The sequence below is a fragment of the Manis javanica genome, chromosome 12, assembly GCF_040802235.1.
Source record: "Manis javanica isolate MJ-LG chromosome 12, MJ_LKY, whole genome shotgun sequence".
Classification (NCBI taxonomy): Eukaryota; Metazoa; Chordata; class Mammalia; order Pholidota; family Manidae; genus Manis; species Manis javanica.
In genome coordinates this window covers 31,323,380-31,348,950 of record NC_133167.1, presented here as the reverse complement: position 1 = coordinate 31,348,950, position 25,571 = coordinate 31,323,380, and the positions used below count along the sequence as shown (strand labels likewise).

Here is a 25,571-nt window from a genome sequence, read left to right as displayed (position 1 = left end):
TGTTTTGTTTATTTTCTCAAAGAAACAGCTCTTAGTTTCATTGATATTTTTGTTTTAATCTTCTCTGTTTTATATATTTGTGCACTGACCTTTATTTAATACCCCTCCTTTTATTAACTTTGGGTTTTATTTGTTCTTTTTCCAATTTCTTCAGTTGTGAGTATAGACCGTTTATTTGGGATTGTTCTTGTTTCTTAAGATAGGCCTGTATTGGTATGTACTTTTCTCTTAGAACAACCTTAGTGGCATCCCACATATTTTGAATTATTGTATTTTCACCCTGTCTTTTGACTGGAGCATTTAGGCCATATACATTTAAAGTAGTTGGAGGAGCCAAGATGGCAGCATGAGTAGGGCAGCGGAAATCTCCTCCCAAAACCATATTTATTTTTGAAAATACAACAAATGCAACTACTCCTAAAAGAGAGACCAGAAGATACAGTACAACACCCAGGCTACATCTACACCTGTGAGAACCCAGCGCCTTGCGAAGGGGATAAGATACAAGCCATGGCCTAGAGGGATCTGAGCGTGTCCCCCACCCCAGCTCCCCCAGCGGGAGGAAAGGACTTGGAGCGGGGAGGGAGTGGAAGCCCAGGACTGCTAAATACCCAGCCCATGTCATCCGCACAGGGAGCGCAGACACACAGCGCGTGGTGTGCTGGATATTAGGGAAATGGAACAGTAAAATCTGTGAGCAGGTCCCTGCAGTCGGCGTCCCTGGGACAAAAGAAAAGTGAGTGCTTTTTGAAAGTCTTAAAGGGACAGGGGCCTCACAGCTGGATGGAAGCATCCCGGCACACTCAGCCCAGCAGCTGGGAAACTCGGGAAACTTCGGGCGCACTAACCCCTGGGGTGGCAGGGCAGCTATGAGGCCCCTCACAGCTATAAACAGCCTCCTGTCCATTCCCCCTCTGGCACGGCCCTGCCATAGCAGGGGAGCAGCCTGAGGGCAGCTGCGCCCACAGCAACTGCCCAGAGTCTCCTCTGCAGCCGCCCAGGCCAGACTCAGAGGCCCCGTCAGCGTACAGCTACCCAGCACAAGCCGCTAGGGGTCGCTGTTCTTGCAGGAAAGGAAGGCGACCAGCAAGCAAGAAGGGACTTTGTTCTCCCAGCTGACACAGGCTCCAACTGCCCACGACTACCTCTGTCGCCATGAAAAGACAGAATAATTTGATCCAGACCAGAATCACACAGACAACCCCTGAGAAGGACCCTGGGGAGATAGATTTAACCAATCTTCCTGAAAAAGAATTCAAAATAAAGGTCATAACCATGCTGATGGAGCTGCAGAGAAATATGCAAGAGCTAACAGATAAAGTTGGGAGGGAGAATACAGAAATAAAACAATCTCTGGAAGGACTTAAGAGCAGACTGGATGAGGTGCAAGAGGCCATTGATGGAATAGAAATCAGAGAACAGAAACACAGAGAAGCTGAGGTAGAGAGAGATAAAAGGATCTCCAGGAATGAAAGAATATTAAGAGAACTGTGTGACCAATCCAAATGGAACAATATCTGCATTATAGGGGTAGCAGAAGAAGAGAGAGAAAAAGGGATAGAAAGTGTATTTGAAGAAATAATTGCTGAAAACTTCCCCAAACTGGGGGAGGAAATAGTCTCTCAGACCACGGAAGCACACAGAACTCCCAACAGAAGGGATCCAAGGAGGACAACACCAAGACACATAATAATTAAAATGGCAAAGATCAAGGACAAGGACAGAGTATTAAAGGCAGCCGAGAGAGGAAAAACGTCACCTACAAAGGAAAACCCATCAGGCTATCATCAGAAACCTTACAGGCCAAAAGACAATGGCATGATATATTTAATACAATGAAACAGAAGAGCCTTGAACCAAGGATACTGTATCCAGCACCATTATCATTTAAATATGAAGGAGGGATTAAACAATTCCCAGACAAGTAAAAATTGAGGGAATTTGCCTCCCACAAACCACCTGTACAGGGTATTTTAGAGGGACTGCTCTAGATGGAAGCACTCATAAGGCTAAATAGATGTCACCAGAGAAAATAAAATCACAGGAAAGAAAGCAGACCAACCAAATACTAACTAAAGGCAAAAAATAAAATGAGCTAATCACAAAAGCAGACAAAGGAAACACAAAAGAGCACAGAATAAAACACCTAATATATAAAGAATGGAGGAGGAGGAATAAGAAGAGAGATAAATAATCATCAGACTGTGTTTATAATGTCTCAATAAGCAAGCTAAGTTAGATAGTAAAGAAGCTAACCTTGAACCTTTGGTAACCACGAATCTAAAGCCCGCAATGGCAATCAGTACATATTTTTCAATAATCACCCTAAATGTAAATGGACTGAATGCACCAATCAAAAGACACAGAGTAATAGAATAGATAAAAAAGCAAGACCCATCTATATGCTGCTTACAAGAGACGCACCTCAAACCCAAAGACATACACAGACTAAAAGTGAAGGGATGGAAAAGATATTTCATGCAAACAACAGGGAGAAAAAAGCAGGTGTTGCAGTACATTTAAAGTAGTTATCGATATGTATGTACTTATTGCCATTTTGTTAAATGTTTATTTCTTGTTTTTCTCCTCTGATCCATTCATCTTCTTGCTTTCTTCTCTGTTTTATGCCTTTATTTACTGCTCTTGTTGGTGTCCCTTCTCTCTCTCTCTCTTTTTTTTTTTTGGTTATTATAAGTTTTTAGGTTACTATGGGGTTCTTATATGGCATCCTTTGAATATAGCAATCTATATTAAGTGGATGGTCACTTACATTCAAATGTGTTATAACAGCACTGTGATTATTACTCCCCTCCTCCACAATTTGTGTAATATATTCTTTTGTACCTTTTCATCAAGTGATTCCCTCAACTAATTTTTAGATATAATTACTTCTGTCTTTTGTCTTTCATATTTGCTTTCAATTAGTTGGTATATACTATCTCTGCTATGTTTGCTTTAACAGTGTAAATTTTCCTTTCTTTAATTTCTTGCTTCTAGTTAAGGTTTTTTTCTTTTCCTGTTAAAAAAAGTTCCTTTAACATTTCTTATAAGTCTGGTTTAGTAGTGGTGAGCTCTTGTTCATCTGTAAAGTTCTTTTTCTCTCCTTCAATCTGAATAATAACCTTGTTGGGTAGAGTATTCTTGGTTGGAGGTCTTTTTCCATTCAACACTTGGAATATGTCATGCCATTCCCTTCTGGCCTGCAGAGTTTCTGTAGAAAAATCGGCTGATAATGTTATGGGGTTTCCCTTACATATAATTTGTTGTTTTTAAGATTGCTGCTTTCAAGATTCTCTCTTTGTCTTTGATCTCTGACATTTTGATTACAGTGTGTCTTGGGTGTGGATCTCCCTGATTTCACCTTGTTTGGACCTCTCTGTGCCTCCTGGACCTGATAGACTGTTGCCTTCCCCAGGTTAGGGAAGTTTTCAGCTATTATCTCTTCAAATAAGTTTTCTGCTCCTTTCTCCTGTTTTTCTGGGGCTCCTATAATGTGGATGTTTGGATATTTTATTTTGTTCCAGAGCTCTCTTACCCTATTCTCAATTCCTTTTCATTCTTTTTTCTTTGTGTTGTTCAGCTTGAGTGCTTTCCATTACTGTATCTTCCAAGTAACTGATCTGTTCTCCTGCAGCCTCTAGACTGCTGTTTCATTTAGGGTTTTTTCTGTTTTTCTTTCTTTCTTTTTATTCTGTTTTTTGGAGTGTATTCTTCTGTCCACTAATTTTGTATGACTTTCTGTGCTTGATTCTGTCAGTTGAAAGAGCTTGCTCTCCTGCTTTGAAGGATTGGCCTTGTATAGAAGAGTTCTGTATGTAGCCAACATGTGCCTCATGTTTTGGCAGACTGGAGGCTGAGTTAAGTGTGAGATGGGGTTTTCCTGGGGCTTGTTGGGGGCCCTTTGGAGAAGCTTCTGGGTGAATACCTGTGTGTTCTGCACTGGCAGGGAAAGATTGGTAAGCCTGAAGTTGGTCGGGATACACTGCAGGTAAGTGCTGGATTGGTGACAGCTGAGTCCCCTGTGCCTCATCACCGGTATGCCCATGAGCACCCTGGGTCACTTGGGACCACTCTGAAGAATTCCTGGGTTGCCCACCCACCAGGTCTTTCTTGTGATGTGGAGCCAGGTTTCTACATGTTCCCCCTTGGCCCCCGTGTACTCTGGGTTGCTCTTGAGAATTCCCCTGTGCATGCTTGCTGTGTCCCACTTGTGATTTGAGGTCAGGCCTGGCACTCGTGTGCCCCACTGTGCTCTGGGGACTTGGTGGCACCAGCCCACAGATTCATGAAACCCCCACCCTCTCCCCTCTGTGAACTGGGGAGTTTTTTGTCCTGCTGATAGGGGCTGGGCAGGTGATAAGAGCAGGCAACAAGACAGGACTGCTGGGTCACACTGTGATCCTGTTCTCAGCTGCACTCAAATGTGGGGACAGAGTGTAAACAGTGGTACTAGCTGACTCTTCCTATCCCATTTTGCCTCCAATGATTTCCTTGCCAAGTGGTAGATATTTACTTCTGAAACAGGTTTAGTTGCCCTTTAAACCACAGGCTTGCCCCTCAGGGCAGAGAGTCCACGCCTGGCTCTATCAGGAATATCCCTTCCCCTCCCATCTGCCATATGTATACTTTGATAAGAATTTAAAACTATTTAAGATAAAATTAACTACATTTAATTTTACTTGGATTTAATAAAAGGAAGATAAAGTGAGACTGAAGGAGCCTCTTTCATTTAAATGTTTCTTCATCAAAAGAAAAGATTTTTATAAGATTAAGAAAAGAGATTAGGGGTAATATTTTTAAATACTGGTGTATTATGTAAAAGAAATATAAATTGCCAATAAAACATGAATATTTTAGAACTCAGCAATAATTGAAATGCAAATAAAATGGTATTTTACATCTTTTATAAGTTGGCAGAAATTGATAAATTACATTTCAGACTGGATAAATGAGTGAGGGCCAAATCCTTTCTGGCAGTGTTAGGGTCCAGGACTCTGGGGTTTCCCAGAGAACAAGCCACACGGACACAGAGATGAAAATCTAAGCAAAGTCTTTATTCAGCCAGCAAGCTGGGGTCGACAGCACCTCCCCTGACACGCAGGCCGAGTCCGAGCTGCTGACCCCCAAGCAACTTTAGGTATGGTTTATATGGGATTTCTACAGTCATTGCACCAGAGCCCGCACATTACTTCATCTAATGAATTTGAAACACATTCTATACTTTGGCCAATAAAATTGGAACAGGGACACACCAGGTGCCTGACCTTTGCACAAGCATTCCTATGTGACTTATCACGAGTTTCGACTCCAGGGGGGTCGTTTACTTCTAGTTATCTAACTTAGGGCAGGGTCCAGGAATGTTAGCCTCACGTAGTTTCTACGAAAACTGGGTGGCTCAGCCCTGTTCCCTGCATTCCTCTACATTCCCCCCTTTTCTTGATTAGACTGAGGAATCTTCCACAGCGGCATCCAGGGCCTGATATCTCTGTCGAAGGACTAGAAGTTGGACAGTGTTAACCCTTTCTCACACAAATCTAAGCAGCCTATTTACTATGCACGGACCAATCGTAAGCAATAACAGCAGGATGACCAGTGGCCCTGTAACAGCCGAGAGAAGGGTAGCGAACCAAGGTTTGTATTTGAACCAAGAGTCAAACCAGCTTTCACTACTGTCATATTCTTTATGCCTCTTCTCTAGATCTTTCTTTAGTTTGGCTAGGGAATCTCTGACTGCACCTGTTTTGTCTACATAGAAGCAACACTCTACTTTTAAGGCCGTGCACAGTCTACCTTCTCTTAAGAACAGGAGGTCCAGGCCCCTTCTGTTTTGTAGGACCACCTTAGCTAAGGAGGAAGGAGATTGTTCCAAGTCTGATATTGTCTGTTGAAGTTGTTCTAGTTCCCTGTCGACAGCCCTCCTTAGAGCTGTGAGCCCCTGTTCTCGAGTTACAAGGGCTGCGACGTCTGTGCTAACCCCTGCTATCCCTAGGGCAAAAAGGGCCCCAATGGTCAAGGCGGTAGTAACTTCTCTTTTTTCCCGGTGGGGGTTTGGCCATTCTTCCCAATAAGAAAGGAGGGACTCATGAGAACGATATACTAGGCGTGGTAGAATGGCCACAAGTACACAAAACTCACTGTTAGCATTAAACACAGAGGTGGATATGGCCGGGGTGAGGCCTGTCTTTGAACAGAGCCACTAACTCAAGGAGGGTATAATCCACTTGTTCTGCTTCCATGTATTGTATGTGTAGGACGAGCATAACTGGCTCCGGACTATTGGGACTGTGCTTACACACGTTCCAGCGACTGAGACCTGAGCGATTGTAAGTCTTCTCGGCCCCGTCCCAATAAGTGGGATAGGAGTCGTTAATGGTGTAGGAGCCATTTATCTCGATTGCTTCATAGAAGGGGGCTGAACCTGGATAGCATAACTAACAGGGATCTGTGAGGAAGGGAGTGGTGCGGTTCAGAGTCTCTGTGAATGCCTGCACCATTTATCGTAAGGGGTTACTTAACCCGGAGAGACTCAAACCCGGTTTTCTTGCAGGCCCTGGAATCAGCTTCACCGATGTAGCTTCCTCGAGAGTCCATACGAAGGCACTTACCAGAAGGATCTTCTTCATCTTCTGCTTAGGTGTAGTTTCAGGGGATTCGCAGGATGCTGCCGCACTTCCCACTCTTCCTCATGATCACCAGGGTTCTTGTGAGGCAGGATTTTCCGAACGTGGGTGTGATGCACCCAAGGAGCGATACCGTCAACCTTGAGAGCAGTGGGGGTGGTAAACAATACAACGTGAGGTCTCTTCTCCCTGGGTCCAAGAGTCCTTACTTGGTGTCTTTTGACCCATACTGTATGTCCTGGGACTATGCCATGTTCCGGGCTCGGAATTTTCCCGCCCTCGTAATATGCTCTGATCAGGGGCCAGATTTCCTGCTGCACTTTGGCAATAGCCTGCAACAAATTCAGATAGTCAGGGGCCGGGTCTTCTGCACCGGGAAGCTGCACTCGCCGAATTATGGGTGGAGGAGCCTCGTACATTATCTCAAATGGAGTTAAACCATGTACATAGGGGGAGTTCCGAGCGTGGAAGATAGCTAAGGGAAGGGAAGGAGGGTCACCCAGTCTCCGCCAGTCTCTAATACCAATTTAGAAAGGGTCTCCTTTAGGGTCCGATTCATTCTTTCTACCTGCCCAGAGCTTTGTGGGTTATAAGCACAGTGTAACTTCTAATCTATTCCCAAAGCTCGGGCTAATCCTTGCAGGATTTTGCTAACGAAAGCTGGGCCGTTATCGGAACCTATAGCTTCAGGGACCCTATACCTGGGGATAATTTCCTCAATTAATTTTTTTGCTACTACCTGGCTAGTCTCATGCTTGGTTGGAAAAGCCTCTACCTACCCAGAGAAGGTATCTACCATAACTAGTAAATACTTATATTTATACTTTCCTGGTTTTATTCGGTGAAGTCTATTTCTTAGTTCCTCCCTGGAGCTCTCCCCCTTTCCCGGGTACCTGCCGGGTGCAGCCCTCTTGGGGCTGGTCTTAGCATTGCACAGCTACCGCATTCTTTTGTGATCTGACGAGCTGCCTCATTCTGGTGGGGAAACACCAACTGCCCAGACTGAAAAAGGCTGAGCAGCTTTTTCCAGCCTAGATGGGTGGACTTATGCAGATTAGCAAGCATGTATTGTCTTAATGCTTCTGGCAGGATCAACCTACCTTCTTGGTCTCTACTCTAATTTCTCTCCTCAGACACTTCTCCCGATACTTGTTTCCTAATCTACTCAAGATCCTGGGGGGAATACTCAGGTTTGGGTGGCAAGGCGGGCAGTTCAGGTATGGGTATTTCGAGGGCTGCAAGTACAAGGGAGTCTGAGAGGGCTGCCTTCTTAGCTTCTGCATCAGCATGGTTGTTGCCGATGGCCTCAGGTGTCTTCCTGGATTGGTGGCCCGGTACATGTATAACTGCTACCGCTTTGAGTTTTTCGACAGCGGCTAGTAGTCTTTGGACTTCTTGCAGATTCCTCAGTCCCTTTCTTTCCGTGGAACGGAATTTTCTTTCTCGGTAGATGGCACTGTGGACATGGACAGTGCCGAAGGCATACCTGCTATCTGTGTAGATGTTGGCCTGCTTCCCTTCTGCTCTTTCCAGGGCCTCAGCGAGAGCAATAAGTTCCGCCTTCTGTGCTGAGGTGCCAGGGGGCAGAGCTGCGCTCCAGACAACTTCTCTTTTGTGGGTTACTACTGCTGCCCCTGCTCTTCTGACTCCCTCTTGTACAAAGCTGCTCTCATCCATATACTAATTTAGCTCACAGTTTGGTAACGGTGTGTCTTTCGGGTCTGCCTGCACCTGGATAATTTCGGAAAGGATGGCTCTACAGTCATGGATGGGGGTCGACAGATCTGGGTCCGGCAGAAGGGTGGCAGGATTTAGGGTCACTGGGTCAGAGAAGGTGATTCGTGGAGAATCTAGTAGGAGCCCTTGGTAGTGGGTGAGTCTTGTATTCGTCATCTATTTTCCTGGAGGATGCTTGAAGATCCCCTCCACAGTATGTGGGGCTGTTACTCTCAAGGTCTGGCCCAAAGTCAGCTTGTCTGCCTCTTTTACTAGTAGAGCAAGGGCTGTGAGGATACGCAGACAAGGTGGCCATCCAGAGGCCACTGGGTCTATTCACTTGGACAAATAGGCCACAGGTCTCTTCCACGGGCCCAGCTGTTGAGCCAGGACTCCTTTGGCCACTCCCTTCTTTTCATCTACAAACAGGATGAAGGGTTTTTCTGGGTCTGGCAAAGATAGGGCGGGGGCCCGGAGGAGAGCTTCTTTTAATCTGTCAAAAGCTTCCTGTTGCTCCTGATTCCATTGCCAGCCCGGCCCTTCTTTGGTTGCCTCATATAGCGGTCGGGCTATTTCTGCATACCTTGGAATCCAGAGCTTGCAGAACCCAGCTGAGCCAAGAAATTCCCTCACTCCCCAGGGTGAGGAAAGAACAGGGATAGTCAGGATAGTCTGTTTCATGGCCTGTGTTAGCCATCTAGCTCCGTTAGATATTTTGTACCCCAGGTAGATCACTGACCTCTGACAGATGTGGGCTTTCTTGGCACTGGCTCGATATCTCAGTTCACCTAGTTCAGCTAGCAAGTTTCCCGTGGCTTCTTCGCACTCCTCACGGGTTTCTGTGGCTAGCAACAGGTCATCCACATACTGCAGCAGTGTCATGTGGGGGTGGCTCCTGCGGAAGGGCTCTAGGTCTTGGCTTAGGGCTTCATTAAATAAAGTGGGAGAGTTCTTGAAGCCTTGTGGCAGTCTAGTCCAGGTAAGCTGCCCTTTTCTTCTTCCCCCTGGCTCCTGCCACTCAAAGGCAAACATAGGCTGACTAACTTCAGAGTGGAATACTGAAGAAGGCATCTTTCAAGTCCAGTGTAGTGTACCACACATGAAAGGGTGGCAGGTGACTGAGTAGGGTGTAAGGGTTGGGCACTGTGGGGTGAATGTCTTCTATCCTTTCATTAACTCTTTGCAAGTCCTGCACCGGTCTATAATCTCTACTGCCAGGCTTCTTTACTGGGAACAGGGGCGTATTCCAGGCAGATTGGCAGGGTTTAAGGATTCCTGCCTATAACAGTCTGTGAATATGGGGTGCTATCTCTTTCCTAGCTTCTTCTGGTATTGGGTACTGCTGGACCCGGATGGGTAGGGCCGCGGCTTTAAGTTGAACAACGACCGGGGGCAGATGTTTGGCGAGACTAATTCCTCCGGTTTTGGCCCATGCAGAAGGGAACTTCTGCAACCAAGAGTCTATTTCTCCCTGGCCCTCTTTTTCTTGATCCGCCTGAAACAGACGGTGTTCATCGGCCAGGGACAGAGTTAACACATGCACCGGTTGTAGGGGCTGCTCCCTTTTGTCCATGATCTTTATCTCTTCGGGTTCAAAATGGATGCGCGCCCAACCTTGGTTAATAAGTCTCTGCCCAGCAGCGGTGCGGGGCTTTTGGGTACAACCAGGAATGAGTGAGAGACGTGATGCCTTCCTAGGTCCACTTTTCTGCTAGTAGTCTAGGCACATTTCTTGGACCCTGTCACTCCCTGGACTATACTTGTGCGTCCTGGATTTAGGGGACCGTGGGCTCGGTTGAGAACTGAATACTGTGCCCCAGTATCTACCGTGAACTCAATGGGAGTCCCCTCTACGCACAGGGTTACCCAGGACTCGGGGAGGGGTGCCGAGCCCCGTCCCCGTCAATCCTCCTCTCTTAGGTGCAGGGTCTTAACGGGGTTCCCTCCTCCTTGTTCCCTCTTTTTGGGGCACTCCCTCTTCTAATGTCTGTATCTCTTACACAGGGCGCATTGATCTCATCTTAGTCAGGATTGGCGGGGTCCTGTTCCTCGAGGTGGCCTAGGGCTCTCTCTCAACCCGGCCGGGAATATCCTGGCCATCTCTTCCTTCTGCTTCTTGTTCTCCCTCTTCTGGAATTCTCTGTCTTCTGTCCTATTTTTCTCCTGCATTACCCATTTCTCTTTCCTCAGCCTTTCTTCTCTATCTTCTGGAGTTTCCCTAGCATTGAAGACCTTCTCCGCCTGCTGCAGCAGTTCCCTAATAGAGATCTCCCCCAGGTCCTCCCGCTTGTGGAGTTTCCTCCGGATATCGGGGGCTGCCTGGTTGATGAATGAGAGGACTACAGCTGATCTATGTTCCTCTGCTTCTGGGTTTATGGGAGTATACTGCCTGTAAGCGTCAAACAGCCTTTCCAGATACGCGGCTGGGCTTTCCATTTCCCCCTGAACAATAGTTTTTACCTTAGCCAGGTTAGTGGGCCGTCTGGTGGCTGCCCGGAGACCGGTTATTAGAGTCTGGCAGTAGACTCGGAGACGCTCCCTACTTTCTACAGTCCCAAAGTCTCAATCCGGGCGCGTAAGTGGGAACGCCTCGTTGATGATGGGCTGGAGGGTAGTGGGTCTTCCATTCTCTCCGAGGACATTTCTCCTGGCTTCATTGAGGATACCCTCTTGCTCTTCCATCGTGAAGAGAGTGCGGAGCAATTGCTGGCAGTCGTCCCATGTGGGACGATGGGTAAACATAATGGACTCCACTAGACCTATAAGACACTTGGGGTCCTCTGAGAAGGGAGGGTTCTGAGTCCTCTAATTATAGAGGTCACTAGATGAAAAGGGCCAGTATTGATATTGTTGAGCAATGCCTGTACCAATGGCACGCACAGGCAGAACCGGCACTGCTCCTTCTGAGGTGGAGGAGGGAGCCTCCCCTTCTTGTTCCCTGGCCCCCCGAGGCCTTAACTGCATTCCTCCTGCTCTACCTGGTACCCAGCATGGGGCCAGGGCGGGGGAGTGTGGGGAAGCTCTTTCTGGCCTCTTGCCTCCCTCTGCTGAAGAATCTGGGGAAGCTGCGGCCGCCTGGTTCCCGCTGGGTTCCCCAGCCTCGTTTTCTATCCTCCCAGCAGCTTCACCCCTTTCCTCTGCATACGGGGGTGGCCGCTCAGTCGGCAGAAGGGGGTAAAGAGGAGAACTGTCAGGGAGGACAGGCGGCGCACTCGGGTTTTTGGCCCTGCAATTAGGGGACTTTAAATCTTCCTGGGCAACTAGGACGGAGGCTCTTGGTGGGTCGGTGTGAGGTTTCTCCACCAAAAAGGGCCTCAGCCAGGAAGGGGGATTCTTAGCTAAATTTTCCTAAACAAGGATATAGAGAAGTTGGTCAGGGTGGCCCTCAGGGTTTGGCCGGGAGATAACGGCTTTGACCTTGTCAGTAAGGTCCATGGAAAGAGACCCCTGGGTCGGCCAGCTTACTCCAAAGGAAGGCCACTCGGCTGAGCAAAAAGCATCGAGCCTACCTTTCTCGATGCTAAAACTCATATTCAGGGCCTGTTTCCTAACCTTCAGAAAATGGGAAAGGATCAGACTTTTAGGAGTAGCCTGAGTCTGGCCCATAGTGAAAAATACAAGGAAGACAAGGGTAAGAGGTAGAGATGCCACTCTAACAAGATGACCGGTGTATGTGCTTGTGAATGGGTGCCTGTTGTTGCACAGTTTTTTCTTCTGCAGGGGACGCAAATTTATCTGGGATTCGTGGCTGTAACCCCCTTATCCTGTCACAGGAGTCTTCTAGCGGTGGGCGCCCTAATGGCTCTTAATTGCCCCACCCGTGCCTGCAGGGAATGATTTAGTGGCAGAGAGGAGGGACGGAAAGAACAGAGGAACCTTAGAGCAGGGAGACTTAAAATAAGAAGCACAGAAAGAAATATAAACCGAAACCAAAATACAATAAAACAATCAATGATAACACTAAGCACACACACCACATCTGATCACACTCATTCGGACCGGTCCTTCTTTCACTCTGGTACGCACTACACTCACCACTTTCAGGATCTTTAAAAACTATCGTAATTCTCCCGAAAGGCATCCACTTGGACTGCCGCAGGGTGACGAGCTTGACTCCTTCCTGGCGGCCGTGCGCGTGTGCAGGCGCGCGCGGGCGCCAGGTTCCTGCTGATTGGACTTGCTTTCCTAAGGCCGAGTCACTCGGGCCCTAGGGCCAGGATTGGTTACCTGGGCTTCACCCTGGGTCGCTAACCTGGGGGCCGGGACTATCAACCCGGACTTCCTCACTCTGGGTCACTAACCCGAGACCATACACGGGATGGCGACTCCCGCTTTATAATGGATTTATGCAGACACGAGGGAGCGACCTTCGAATTACACTGCCCCGTCCGGACAATTAGACCTTGCCTCCAGCTGTCCTCTGTTCTCAGGGAAGCCTCGCGGATCCCGGACGAGCCCCCAAATGTTAGGGTCCAGGACTCTGGGGTTTCCCAGAGAACAAGCCACATGGACACGGAGATGAAAATCCAAGCAAAGTCTTTATTCAGCCAGCAAGCTGGGGTCAACAGCACCTCCCCTGACACGCAGGCCGAGTCCGAGCTGCCGACCCCCAAGCAACTTTAGGTATGGTTTATATGGGATTTCTACAGTCATTGCACCAGAGCCCTCACATTACCTCAACCAGTGAATTTGAAACACATTCTATACTTTGGCCAATAAAATTGGAACAGGGACACACCAGGTGCCTGACCTTTGCACAAGCATTCCTATGTGACTTATCACGAGTTTCAACCCCAGGGGGGTCGTTTACTTCTAGTTATCTAACTTAGGGCAGGATCCAGGAATGTTAGCCTCATGTAGTCTCTACGAAAACTGGGTGGCTCTGCCCTGTTCCCTGCATTCCTCTACAGCAGAAGTGCTTAAAATTTTAATCTGTGTGTATAGTTGGATATACAATTCGATGTCTTGAAATTTTTTCACAAAGATAAATAAGCATAAAAAGATCTGTATGTGCCTTTGAAAATGCACATCAATATGAGATTAAGTTATAGTGTATTCAGTAGGGTATTATACAGCTGTAGAAAAATGGTTATATTTTGTAGATTTATATTTATTTCAGTGGAAATAGTCCTTGACATGCCATTTTTGTTTCTCAACTATAAGTAATAGCATGCCTAATAGGAACTCATTTATATACAATTGTATGAGTGTGTAAGCATAGACAATTTGTGGAAATAGTAATTAAAATGGTTATCTCTGAGTGGTGGCCTATTGAGAATTTTTTGTACTGTTAGGTTTCTTTATACTGAATATATTTTTATACTTGAAAAAGGTAAGGGACTTTTTCCATTCTGAACAAATGGGTATGTCTGGTTTATCCTTTCTGCTTGTTAAATAATGTTGTGGATAACAGAAAATACAGCCTTTATGCCAGTATCTGATCAAATTCTGCAAATACCTAAATCTAATAAGGTATGTAGTAATGCAATACCTAGGGGCCATGGTTTGGGAAGCTCTGTGACTGCCGTTGATGTTACCGAAGAACCAGTTGAACTGGTACAGAGAGTTAGGGAGTTCTGAAGTCCAGAGCCCAAGGCATTGACTGAAATTTTTAATGCCACACCCTGCTGTTAACTTCTTTAAAGACATGCTTTTTAAAGAACAAAGTAAAGTTTGAGCCTTTGTTCTGTTGCTTTTATTTACTTTATTCTTATCAACTTTATTGAGATATAATTGACAAAATTGTAAGATTATCCAAAGTGTACATTGTGATGATGTATACATTGTGAAACGTTTCCTCCCATCTAGTTAATTAACACATTTATCACCTCACATATTTATCTTTTTTCTTTTCCTTTTTTGATGTGAACATTTAACTTAGCAAATCCCAATTATATAATAATACACTGTTATCAAAGATAGTCACCATGGCATACATTAAATCCTCAGACCTTCTTTATTCATTTTATAGCTGAAAGTTTATATCCTTTCATCAGACTCTCCCTATTTCCTTATTTTCTTGACAACCATTTTTCTATTGTTTCTATGAGTTTGACTTTTTTTTTAGATTCCACATATAAGTGGTGCCATGCAGTATTTGTCTTTGTTCATTTACTTTGGACTAACCAGAGTGTCTGAATTTTTTGCTTGTTGATAGACAATAGTAACATTAGGAGTCGTTCTATTCTCTGCGTATATGCCAGGTACTGTCTTAATCATAGGGATGTGTGTAGGTAATATTCTTGCCCTCTAAAATCACACCTGCTCACAGAGCACTGGATTCTTCAAGGGACCATTTCAGTGAAATGTGCTGTGCCAACATAGAAAAGAGCTTTTGACCAAGACATTGATGTGTTCCTGGGCTTGGATGTCTGTTCAAGTTTTCCAGAGGAAACAACTGAAGTTTGAATTTCAGTTCAGACATCTGAACTGAAGTTTGAAAGGTTAAACATGAATTAATCAAACCAAAGAAAGGGGTATGAGGGTAATCTAGGTAGAGACAAAGGTCTGGAGGCTTTCAAGGATGTGGCACATGTTAGGAACTGCAAGCATGGTAGGGATTGAGGTGTTGCAGGCAAGAAAATGAAGCTGGTGAGGCCAGATCATGAAGGGTCTTGTCAGCTGTCTAAAAATCTTTTCCTCTGGACTTCCTTATAAATAGAGCCTTTGTTCATAGGCTGGGAATCTTTGAGTCATTTTTGACTCTTGAGGCTTCCTCTCCTCTGTTAAACTCTTGTGTAATTAGGCACCAAATCCTGTCAATTTGAGAACTTGTGATGAAATGGAATAATGATAAGCTAGATGTACCCTCTGTGTTCTTTACAGCTGACTGTAATTTAGCCTTTTTAATATGTAGGACTTAGTGTCACAGATCATTAGTAAGTGTTTAAATGAATGGGTTATAGGAAGGGAGTTGAAAAGAGAAAATGCTTGGTATTTTTACCATGTACAACTTTTCTATTCCCCATTTCATTATAGAAAATCTTAGGAGGCTTAGTTGAAAAGTAAACTCTTGGATAATTAAAAACCTTGAAAATGGAATCATACCCGTTAATAAGGACTATCTGATTAGTGTACTGGTGGGCGACTGAAGCAACATTATGATTAGGAAAGAAAAGTGCCAGACAGCTTTTAACAACTTGATTTTAATGAATATGCACAAGTTTACATAATGTGTGTTTTTTCCCTAGCTGAGAATGATCTTTCTGTGACTATCCCAGTAGAGATTAATTTTTTAGAGGAAAAATTGTGAACGTATATATCTCTTGCTTTTCACTTGTCAGAGTTAGTAATGTGGTTACATGCTTTTTTGAACTTACAGATATGTGCTGCATTTATTTTATGTTTATTATAAAAGGAAGACTGTGCATAGTGTTGGCTAATGTTTGCAACAATTAGACATTGTTTTAGTGCAATAATTGTGCTATTTTGAAAGCAAACTATATATCTGAGGCATATCTGTGAGGCAGCTTTTATGATTACCAGTAAAACAGCTGCTGTGACTGTTAGCGGATTTGACTCTTCTTATTTGGGCCATATAACCAGCAGCTGAACTTTTATGCTTATAAGTATGTAATACCCTTAGACATTGAATACAAATAACAGAGAAGTGTCTTAAAGTATTTTATGTATATAGGCTTAAGAAGAGCAAGGTATTTGTTATGTAGAACTAGAATATAGCATAATATCTTACTTATGTATATATTTAATATTTTTAAAGCCTCTCAATTTTTATTTTACTTTTAAAGAATAAATTAGTTGAGCCCATTCCCTTCCCTTATCAAAAGAAAAAAAAAGGATAGACATGAAGACATTTCTTCTACATCACCTCTAACTTCCCATTACCTCTAGTTTTTTTTCTTTTCTTATCTAAGCATACATTTTATAGCTTGAAATGGAAAAGATATTTACATATGTGGCTTCACTTATAGTTCCTATAGTCTGGTTCATACAGTGTTTTACAGGCTAAATATTGTAACAAAACCTTACTAAGTGTATATATCTTATAGAGCTAATTAAAATGGAATTTTACCTGTAACTTTATCTTAGCTGTCTTATCTCCTTTTGAGTATAGATGATATAGTGATAAATGCTTCATTAATTTTAAAACATTTTTTAAATGGATGAACATTTTGTAAATGGATGAACATTTTTTAAATGGATGAACATTTGTCTTTGTATTTTGGTAGAGACAATTTCAGGTATAACAAATAATATAGAGATCTTTTGTACACTTTGCCCAATTGCCTCCCATGTTATCCAAATGTGATAACATTTTGTTCAACTGCAATACAGTATTACAACCAGGATATTGACATTGTGTAGTCCACTGCTCTTATTCAGATTTATTTTTACTGATATGTGTGTGGTGTGTTGAATCCTGTACTGTTTAATCCCCTTTCAGTGTTTGTATATCTACCACTGCAGTTAAGATACTGAATAACTCCGTATCACAAGGATTGCTAGTGTTGCCCTTTTATAACCACTGCTTCTCTCCCACCACTTCACTTTTCCTCCCCTCTCTGTAACCTCTGGCAACTAATCTATTTCTAAAATCTGTCATTGCAAAAATGTTACATAAATGAAATCATACAATATGTAACCATTTGAAATCGACTATTTTCACTCCCTGTAATTCCCTGGAGATTCATCCAAGTTTACATGAATCAGCAGCTTATTTCCTTTTACTACCTATTTTTTATATTTAAGTTAGAGAAACTCTACATCATTTAAAACTTAGCTTATATTTTGTTTTCTTTCTAATCTATTCTTAAAATATATTTATCTTAAATCTAGGTGACAAAACACGACCGCCTGCCTCAAGCCCCTCTAGTATTATCCGTCGCACTTCCTCTCTGGATACACTTGCTGCCCCGTACCTTGCAGGGCACTGGCCTCGCGATAGTCATGGACAAGCTGCTCCGTGTATGAGAGACAAAGCTACACAGGTAGGTGTATTATAGCTCTTGTCCTGAAGCATTTTACTCTGAAACTGTTTCTCATAGTATTATTCTACTTTGTGCTCAAATTCTTAAAACATTAGTGTGTATTAGAATTGCTTGAAAAGCTTATCAAAAGTGCAGATTCTCAGGCCTGACCTCTAAATATTCTGTAGTGTTTTTTGGTTGAGGCTCATGAATGTGTTTTTTACACAGTTCCCAAAGTAATTCCAAACATACAGATAACTTATAGATATACTTTTTTCCTGTTTACTCTGTTTAGAACATCACAATACATTTAGTTTATAGAATTGAGACTTAAAAATCTGTAAAACAATAAGGATGAATCACTTTCCATCTAACCTTAATATTTTTAAATCTTCATGTGCTTAGGATATGGAGATTATATTACATTGCTAATAGATTCTATAAGCGTAAATATCCTGACTAAGGGACTCTAGAAGCAAAGTTTTGTACTTTTAGATTTATAAAGTTTTCAACTAAAAGGTTCGTAAGAGATCATTTAGATCTACCTCCTAGTTTTACGAATGAGGAAGCTGAGATCCAAGATCATAAAGCCAGTAGATGATTGTGTCTTAGTTTGACATAGTTTCTTTCATTATAATTAATTAAATATTTGTCCAATTATTTACTTAATGTTTCTCATACTCACTAGAGCTCACAAAAGCAGCAACTGTGTCTGCTTTGTCCATTTCTGTATTTTCATCCTCAGAACTTAGTGTTGTACCTGACAGATGCTCAGGGAGTAGTTGCAAAGGAATGAATCAGCAGGACAGTTAAAGCTTTGTTGCTAGTGAAGAGTGGAAGTCACTTAAAGAGTTAAAACATTCTTTATACTGATTGTTGAAAATCAGCTAAGGTAGATTTCAATTTAGACTTCAGATTTTCGTCACTGATGGTTGCTTGATCCCAGCACTTTATGAGAGATCCCAGCACCTTTACAGAACCAAATAAATGCACTTGGCTTGTGAAATTTGCATATTGGTTTCCAGAACCCCAAGGGTTCTTGGAGGGCTTGGTTTGTTTTCTATCCTCATACTCTTGAAACTGAGCCCTATTGTAAGGGCAGATGCTTGGAATTTGAGATTACCTTGAGGTCTAGTATCAACTATACAAACAAAAATGAAGAAACTGCACTTACCAAAAGCAATGTATCTTTTGAGAAATCATGACTTTTTTTAACCAAAGAGTTCTGCAAAATCTTCATTTATTCGAAACCTGTAACTTTGCTGAGATTAGGGCATATAGTATAGAAAAAAGTATAGTCCTTACTTGCTTTCTGCTTAGTCCGCATGTCATTGTTTAAATTAGTATGGATATATTTCCTTGAAGAACCCTCTTTATTTCCTTTGAAGTTACAGATTGAGTGGGTTCAGATATATTATCTTATCAGTGTAAGCATAAACAATCTCATAAACCTTTGGGAGCCCCTTGATCTGTGCAAGAAGTTCAGTAAGTCTTTTTTATCAAGTTGTTATGATTTAGCTCTGAGTTAAAGTATAAACCCATACTATCTTCACCTTCTTGTAAATATCCCCCAAATTGGGAATGTTTAGGGTACAGGTGTAAAGAAAATTTATAATTATGCTGTTAATCTTGCTTGTAAAGCTCACATGTAGAATCCTCTAAGGCATAATGACTGTAATGATAGCTGGGCACTCCAGTCTTCCATTTGCATTGTGTATTCTGTCTTTGGCAAGTGAATTTAGCACTACGGTGATTAATCACAAGTTCTCCAATTCCTTGTTTGCAAATGTTGAATTTCCTTATGTGTGTATGCTAGGTAATTAAGTCAGCTTTTTAAAGTTGGTAAAATACATATATAACTTAAAATACACCATTTTTAACATTCAAAAGTATACAGTTTAGTGGCATTAATTACACTCCCAATGTTGTGCAACCATACTGCTATTTCCAAAACCTTTTTATCACATCAAACAAATACTGTAACCTCCCCATCCTTTCTCCAGCTCCTGGTAAACAACTGTTCAACTTCCTGCTTCTGTGAATTGGCCTATTTTAAATATTTCATGTAAGGGCAGTCATACAATATTTGTCCTTCATATCTGGCTCATTTTGTATAGCATAATGTTTTCAAGGTTCATCTGTGTTGCAGTATATATCAGAACTTCATTTATTTTCATGGCTGAATAATATTCCATTGTATGGATATATCACATGTTTACCCATTTATCTGTTTATGGACATTTGGGATGCTTACAGATTTTGGCTATTGTAAACAATGCTGAAATGAACATTGATGTACTAGCTTTTAGAGCAACTGCCAAACTGTTTCCCACGACGGTGGCACCATTTTACATTCTCCCTAACAATGTATAAGGATTACAGTGTCTCCATATACTCATCAGTACTTACTATTTTCCTTTTTTTTAATAAAAGCCATCCTACTACATATGAAATGGTATCTTTTGGTTTTTATTTGTATTTCTATAATGACTAATAATGTTGAGCATCTTTTCATGTGCTTATTGTATATCTTCTTTGGAGTCCAGGCACTTGCTTAATATCTCTGCCTCTGTTTTCCAATTGTAAAATGGGGAAAATAATAGTACCTATACTTTAAGGTTTTTATGAGGATTAAATAAGGAAATATATGTAAAACACTAAGAACAGTATATGGTACATAGTAAGCACTCAATAAATGCTTGCTATTAAAATTATTACATTTGGATACTATCAGATTAGAACAAAGATAGAATATAGGTTTCATCTCCTATGGAGTTTGTCAATTGCTATTAGCTTCATGGAGCATTATGTTGAAAAAGATTCAGGCTAAGGATTACTGGTACTCATTAACAATTTCTGCTCCTGCTGAGGGATCCAGGGTACATTATTACTCCTGGTCCGGACATTGCTGCAGCCAACAGTATGATGAAAATAATTTCTCTTATATTGTAGATGGGTGCTTCCAGAAAGTTGCTGTAGACTTTTGGCAAGTCATAGCGTGTCACCACTCTGAGCCCTTGTTCTTCATTCTAAAAAAATCATGTATGACTCTAATGTCCATCTCAGTGTCTGGGGAAGGAATGAGAATGGGAGAAGTAGGTTCTGGAAAATATAGAGAAAATTAGGACATGGAAGAAGTCTTTAAAGATGTTGATCTCCCTTTCTGCCCCATCTTCACCCCATCATTTGCTCTGGTCATGAGAATGAGTAAGATTTTGCTGTATATGATTATTACGTGACACAAAGGCAGCAAAAATCATTCTTGTGTCTTTGGCAGATATTGCTTATTCCCTGTGAGCTCAAATTATCTGAGTCCTCCTAGCACATGCTATAGTCATGTCATTGCCAGTGGAACAGGGGTGGTCTACAAGACTAAACTGGTTTGCTTTAGAGTTTGATACAAGGCTTAATACTACATTGTCACCATCCTCTGCCTCCTGTCCCTGCACTCCCATGTTCTTTTAAAGATTCTTTTAAAAGCTGACCATTTGCCAGTTTCCCCTCCCAAAAGGTTAGACTACTTTATATTCCCAGCATTATCCACGTTGCAGTTGCATTAATTTAATCTACTAATTTCTAGGGTGTGCCTTTTGTGTTTCTGACTGTATTGATTTAGGGAGAGAAAATGTATGTGTGGTTGGATTATTTGGCATTGTTTGGACACAAAAGATTCTCTTCCCAATTTCCCTAATCCCTAGGGCTTCTTTACATGTGCCCTATTTGAATATGTGCATTTGTGACCCCTGTGATTGGTGTCTGGTTTTCTTTCTCTCTTCGTTTGTTTTCTTTATTGTCTAAAACAGTCATCCTCTGCTTTTAAAAATCTTGTAATTATTTTCTCTCAAAATCCCTACATTTCAGAGAATTTTTTTTTCTTCTTCAGAGTTGATTTTGATTAATAGCTTATCAAATTGCTTTACTTTTCCAGTTTAAGTGTTGACTTGAAATTGTGGTCCAAGTTAACTAGAAACTCTGTAAGATGGTCTATGATTAAAACCTAACAAAATCAAATGTTTGGTGAATTAGAGACTAAAATAATGATGAATTACTGAAGGTAGCTACAAACTTCATAAGAAGTCATTATCTTTTTTTTTGGAAGAATGATCTAGAATTTATAGTAAAAAAATAACTATTTTATATGTTTGATAGATATAAGCAACACTAAAACTTAGTGTTATTAAACTACTGAAGAGCTAGATTAGCTTTTTTACAAAATTACTTTTTGAGTAACTTCAGCTGTTTTGAATAAAACCTTGGTCTACTGGTTAAAATTGAAGTGTAATATTGAGGAAAAGAAGGTGTTAAAGTCTTCTTTTTCAGACCTAAACTTAATGACCTCAGTATAAGCCCTATAGTTGCTTCTCAGTAGCTTTGCTCCTTATGGATAGGCCAAAGATTCTAAAATAATCTAAATTTCCAGATCCTTTGTGACTTGACTAGTGTTTCTGCCTTTTCTTTTTTCATGTTAAATCAGATTTCCATAGGCCAGTGACTCTATACATTGTTGTTATTGTTTTTTTAAGTATCATTGATATACAATCTTATGTTGGTTTCAAATATACAACACAGTGGTTCAGCAGTTACCCGTATTATTAAATCCTCTTCCCCTCTAGTGCAGTCACTATCAATGTAGTAAGGTATTACAGAATTATTTACTGTATTCTCCCTGCTGTATTACTGTCCCTGTGACTAACTTATATTGTGATGGCAAATTATTGTTGCTCTTCATCCCCTTCTCATCCTCCCCACTGCCCCAACCCCTTCCCCTTGGTAACCACTAGTCCCTTCTCAGTGTCTATGAATCTACTGCTATTTTGTCCCTTCTGTTTTGCTTTGTTGTTATATTCCACAAATAAGTGAAATCATTTGATATTTGCCTTTCTCCACCTGGCTTATTTTACTGAGCATAATACCCTCTAGATCCATCCGTGTTGTTGCAAATGGGAGGATTTATTTCCTTTCTATGGCTGAGTAATATTCCATTGTATATTTATACATTTTTTTAAAAACAGGGTGGGCTGTAGTATAACAACAGAGGAATCCTTTAAAATAACCACAGTTTTGTGACTGTGTGATACTTTTTAATCTATTAAAAATTTTTGAAAATATACCCCAACTCTCAGTAATGAACTTGCAGTGCTCCGTGTACTCCACTCACTGATACTTCCCAGCTTTTCTACTGTTTGGAATACAAACAACCACCATTTGCCTGGATAACTTAAACACTAGTGTTCAAAGGCAGCCTCCACCACCATCAATAAAATTTTACCTGTTTCCCCTATGCTTCCAGTTCCTGGATTAAGTGCCTTTCTTAGGCGATATCTCTCATCACATGATATTATTATTGGCTATTTATCCCTTCTCTCCTAAAAAAAAAAAAACTCTTTGCAAATAGGAACTGTATTTCCTCTCTAACCCCAGGACTTAGTCCACTGCCTGACACATTAGTAGATGCTTAACATTTTTCAGGTACACAAAGCAAGAATGGACAAAATTTAAACATAAATTAAAACTCAATTTTACTTTTATTAATACCCTAAGAGTGTCTAATACTAAAGACATAGCTTCTAAGTTGAACAAAAAGCAATTATCTTTTGAATTAAGAGTTTAAGTAAAACTAATGACTTTTGTTAAGTATTTTTTCCTGCCTGAACATCTTATCACTGAAATTGGCAAAGCTGTCGCTGTTTATGCTTGCTTTTATTTGTCTCACTAATTAATATTCTTGTCCTCAGTATCTTTAGTTTGTTCTTACAAATTTATAGGGAACTTATATTCCTTTGCTTTTCCTTGAATTAATTTTTATACTTAAAATTAGTGTTTTTAATAATTTCCCTAATTTAAAAAAATTTTTATTTTGAAAAATATGATCTATAGAAAAGTTGCAAGAATAGTAAACTGAGCACCGGTATACTCTTCACCTATATTTACCAATAAACATTTTCCCATATTTTTCTGTATTTCTGTAAAAATAATTGTGATTATATAAATGTGATTTTTGTGTATTTGTGTAAAACTATTGTTATTATTTGCTAATCATTAGTAAATTGTAGCAATTCTGACTCTTGTCAAATACTTCAGCAGGTATGTGAAAAAGGACTTTAAAAAAATATTCCTAATAGGAGGAGCCAAGATGGTGGCGTGAGTAGAGCAGCGGAAATCTCCTCCCAAAACCATATGTATTTTTGAAAATACAACTATCCCTAAAAGAGAGACCAGAAGATACAGGAGAATAGACAGGCTACATTTACACCTGTGAGAACCCAGCGTCTCACGAAGGGGAGGCTTGGCAAGAATCAGAGACCCTGTCTATGTGCAGCTGCCCAGCACAAGCCACTAGGGGGCGCCATTCTCACAGGAGAGGAAGGCCACAAACTGGCAAGAAGGGACATTTTCCCAGCTGACACATGCGCGAGCTCCCCACAAACACCTCTATTGCCATGAAAAGACAGAAGAATTTGATCCAGACCAAAATCATAGACACAACCCCTGAGAAGGAGCTTGGAGAGATAGACCTAACCAATCTCCCTGAAAAAGAATTCAAAATAAAGGTCATAACCATGCTGATGGAGCTGCACAGAAAAGTGCAAGAGCTAATGGACAAAGTAGGGAGGGAGACTACAGAAATAAAACAATCCCTGGAAGGACTTAAAAGCAGAATGGATGAGACGCAAGAGGCCATTGATGGAATAGAAACCAGAGAACAGGAACACAGAGAAGCTGATGTAGAGAGAGAGAAAAGGAATGAAACAATATTAAGAGAATTGTGTGACCAATCCAAAAGAAATAATATCTGCATTATAGGGGTACCAGAAGAAGAGAGGAGAGAAAGGGATAGAAAGTGTATTTGAAGAAATAATTACTGAAAACTTCCCCAAACTGGAGGAGGAAATAGTCGCTCAGACCGCAGAAGTACACAGAACACCCAACAGAAGGGACCCAAGGAGGACAACAACAAGACACATAGTAATTAAAATGGCAAAGATCAAGGACAAGGACAGAGTTTTAAAGGCAGCCAGAGAGAGGAAAAAGGTCACCTACAAAGGAAAACCCATCAGGCTATCATCAGACTTCTCAACAGAAACCTTACAGGCCAAAAGAGAATAGTATGATATATTTAATGCAATGAAACAGAAGAGCCTTGACAAGAATACTATATCCAGCACGATTATCATTTAAATATGAAGGAGTGATTAAACAATTCCCAGACGAGCAAAAGGTAAGGAAATTTGCCTCCTACAAACCACCTCTACAGGGTATTTTAGAGGGACTGCTCTAGATGGAAACACTCCTAAGGCTAAACGGATGTCACCAGAGAAAATAAAATCACAGGAAAGAAAGCAGACCAACCAAATACTAACTAAAGTAAAAAAAATAAAATCAACGACCCACAAAAGCAGTCAAAGGAAACACAAAAGAGCACAACATATAAAGAATGGAGGAGGAGGAATAAGAAGGGAGAGAAATAGCACAATAAGCAAGTTAAGTTAGACAGATAGTAAAGAAGCTAACCTTGAACCTTTGGTAACCACGAATCTAAAGCCGGCAATGGCAATCAGTACATATCTTTCAATAATCACTCTAAATGTAAATGAACTGAATGCACCAATCAAAAGACAGAATAATAGAATGGATAAAACAACAAGACCCATCTATATGCTGCTTACAAGACACTCACCTCAAACCCAAAGACATACACAGACTAAAAGTCAAGGAATGGTAAAGGTATTTCATGCAAACAACAAAGAGAAAAAAACAGGTGTTGCAGTACTAGTATCAGACAAAATAGACTTCAAAACAAAGAAAGTAACAAGAGATAAAGGACATTACATAATGATAAAGGAGTCAGTCCAACAAGAGGATATAAACATTATAGATATATATGCACCCAACACAGGAGCACCAGCATATGTGAAACAAATACTAACAGAACTAAAGGAGGAAATAGAATGCAATGCATTCATTTTAGGAGACTTCAACACACCATCCACTCCAAAGGAGAGATCCACCAGACAGAAAAATAAGTAAGGACATCCAAAAGCAACAGGATACACATTCTTTTCCAGTGCACATGGAACATTCTCCAGAATATACCACATACTAGGTCACAAAAAGAGACTCAGTAAATTGAAAAAGATTGAAATTCTACCAACCAACTTTTCAGACCACAAAGGTATAAAACTAGAAATAAATTGTACAAAGAAAGTAAAAAGGCTCACAAACACATGAAGGCTTAACAACATGCTCCTAAATAGTCAGTGGATCAATGACCAAATTAAAATAGAGATCAAACTATGTATGGAAACAA

General features: G+C 41.4%; 1 protein-coding gene across 2 annotated transcripts in view; it reads left to right on the top strand.

Moving 5' to 3' along the window:
* The window catches only part of FAM117B (family with sequence similarity 117 member B), a 132,003-nt gene that overhangs the window by 46,240 nt on the left and 60,192 nt on the right, over positions 1 to 25,571 (top strand). For both annotated transcript variants that reach the window (XM_037009190.2, XM_037009189.2), the window contains exon 2: positions 17,133 to 17,284. In XM_037009190.2, coding sequence (XP_036865085.2) covers positions 17,133 to 17,284 — 152 coding nt within the window. The remainder of the gene's footprint in view (positions 1 to 17,132; positions 17,285 to 25,571) is intronic.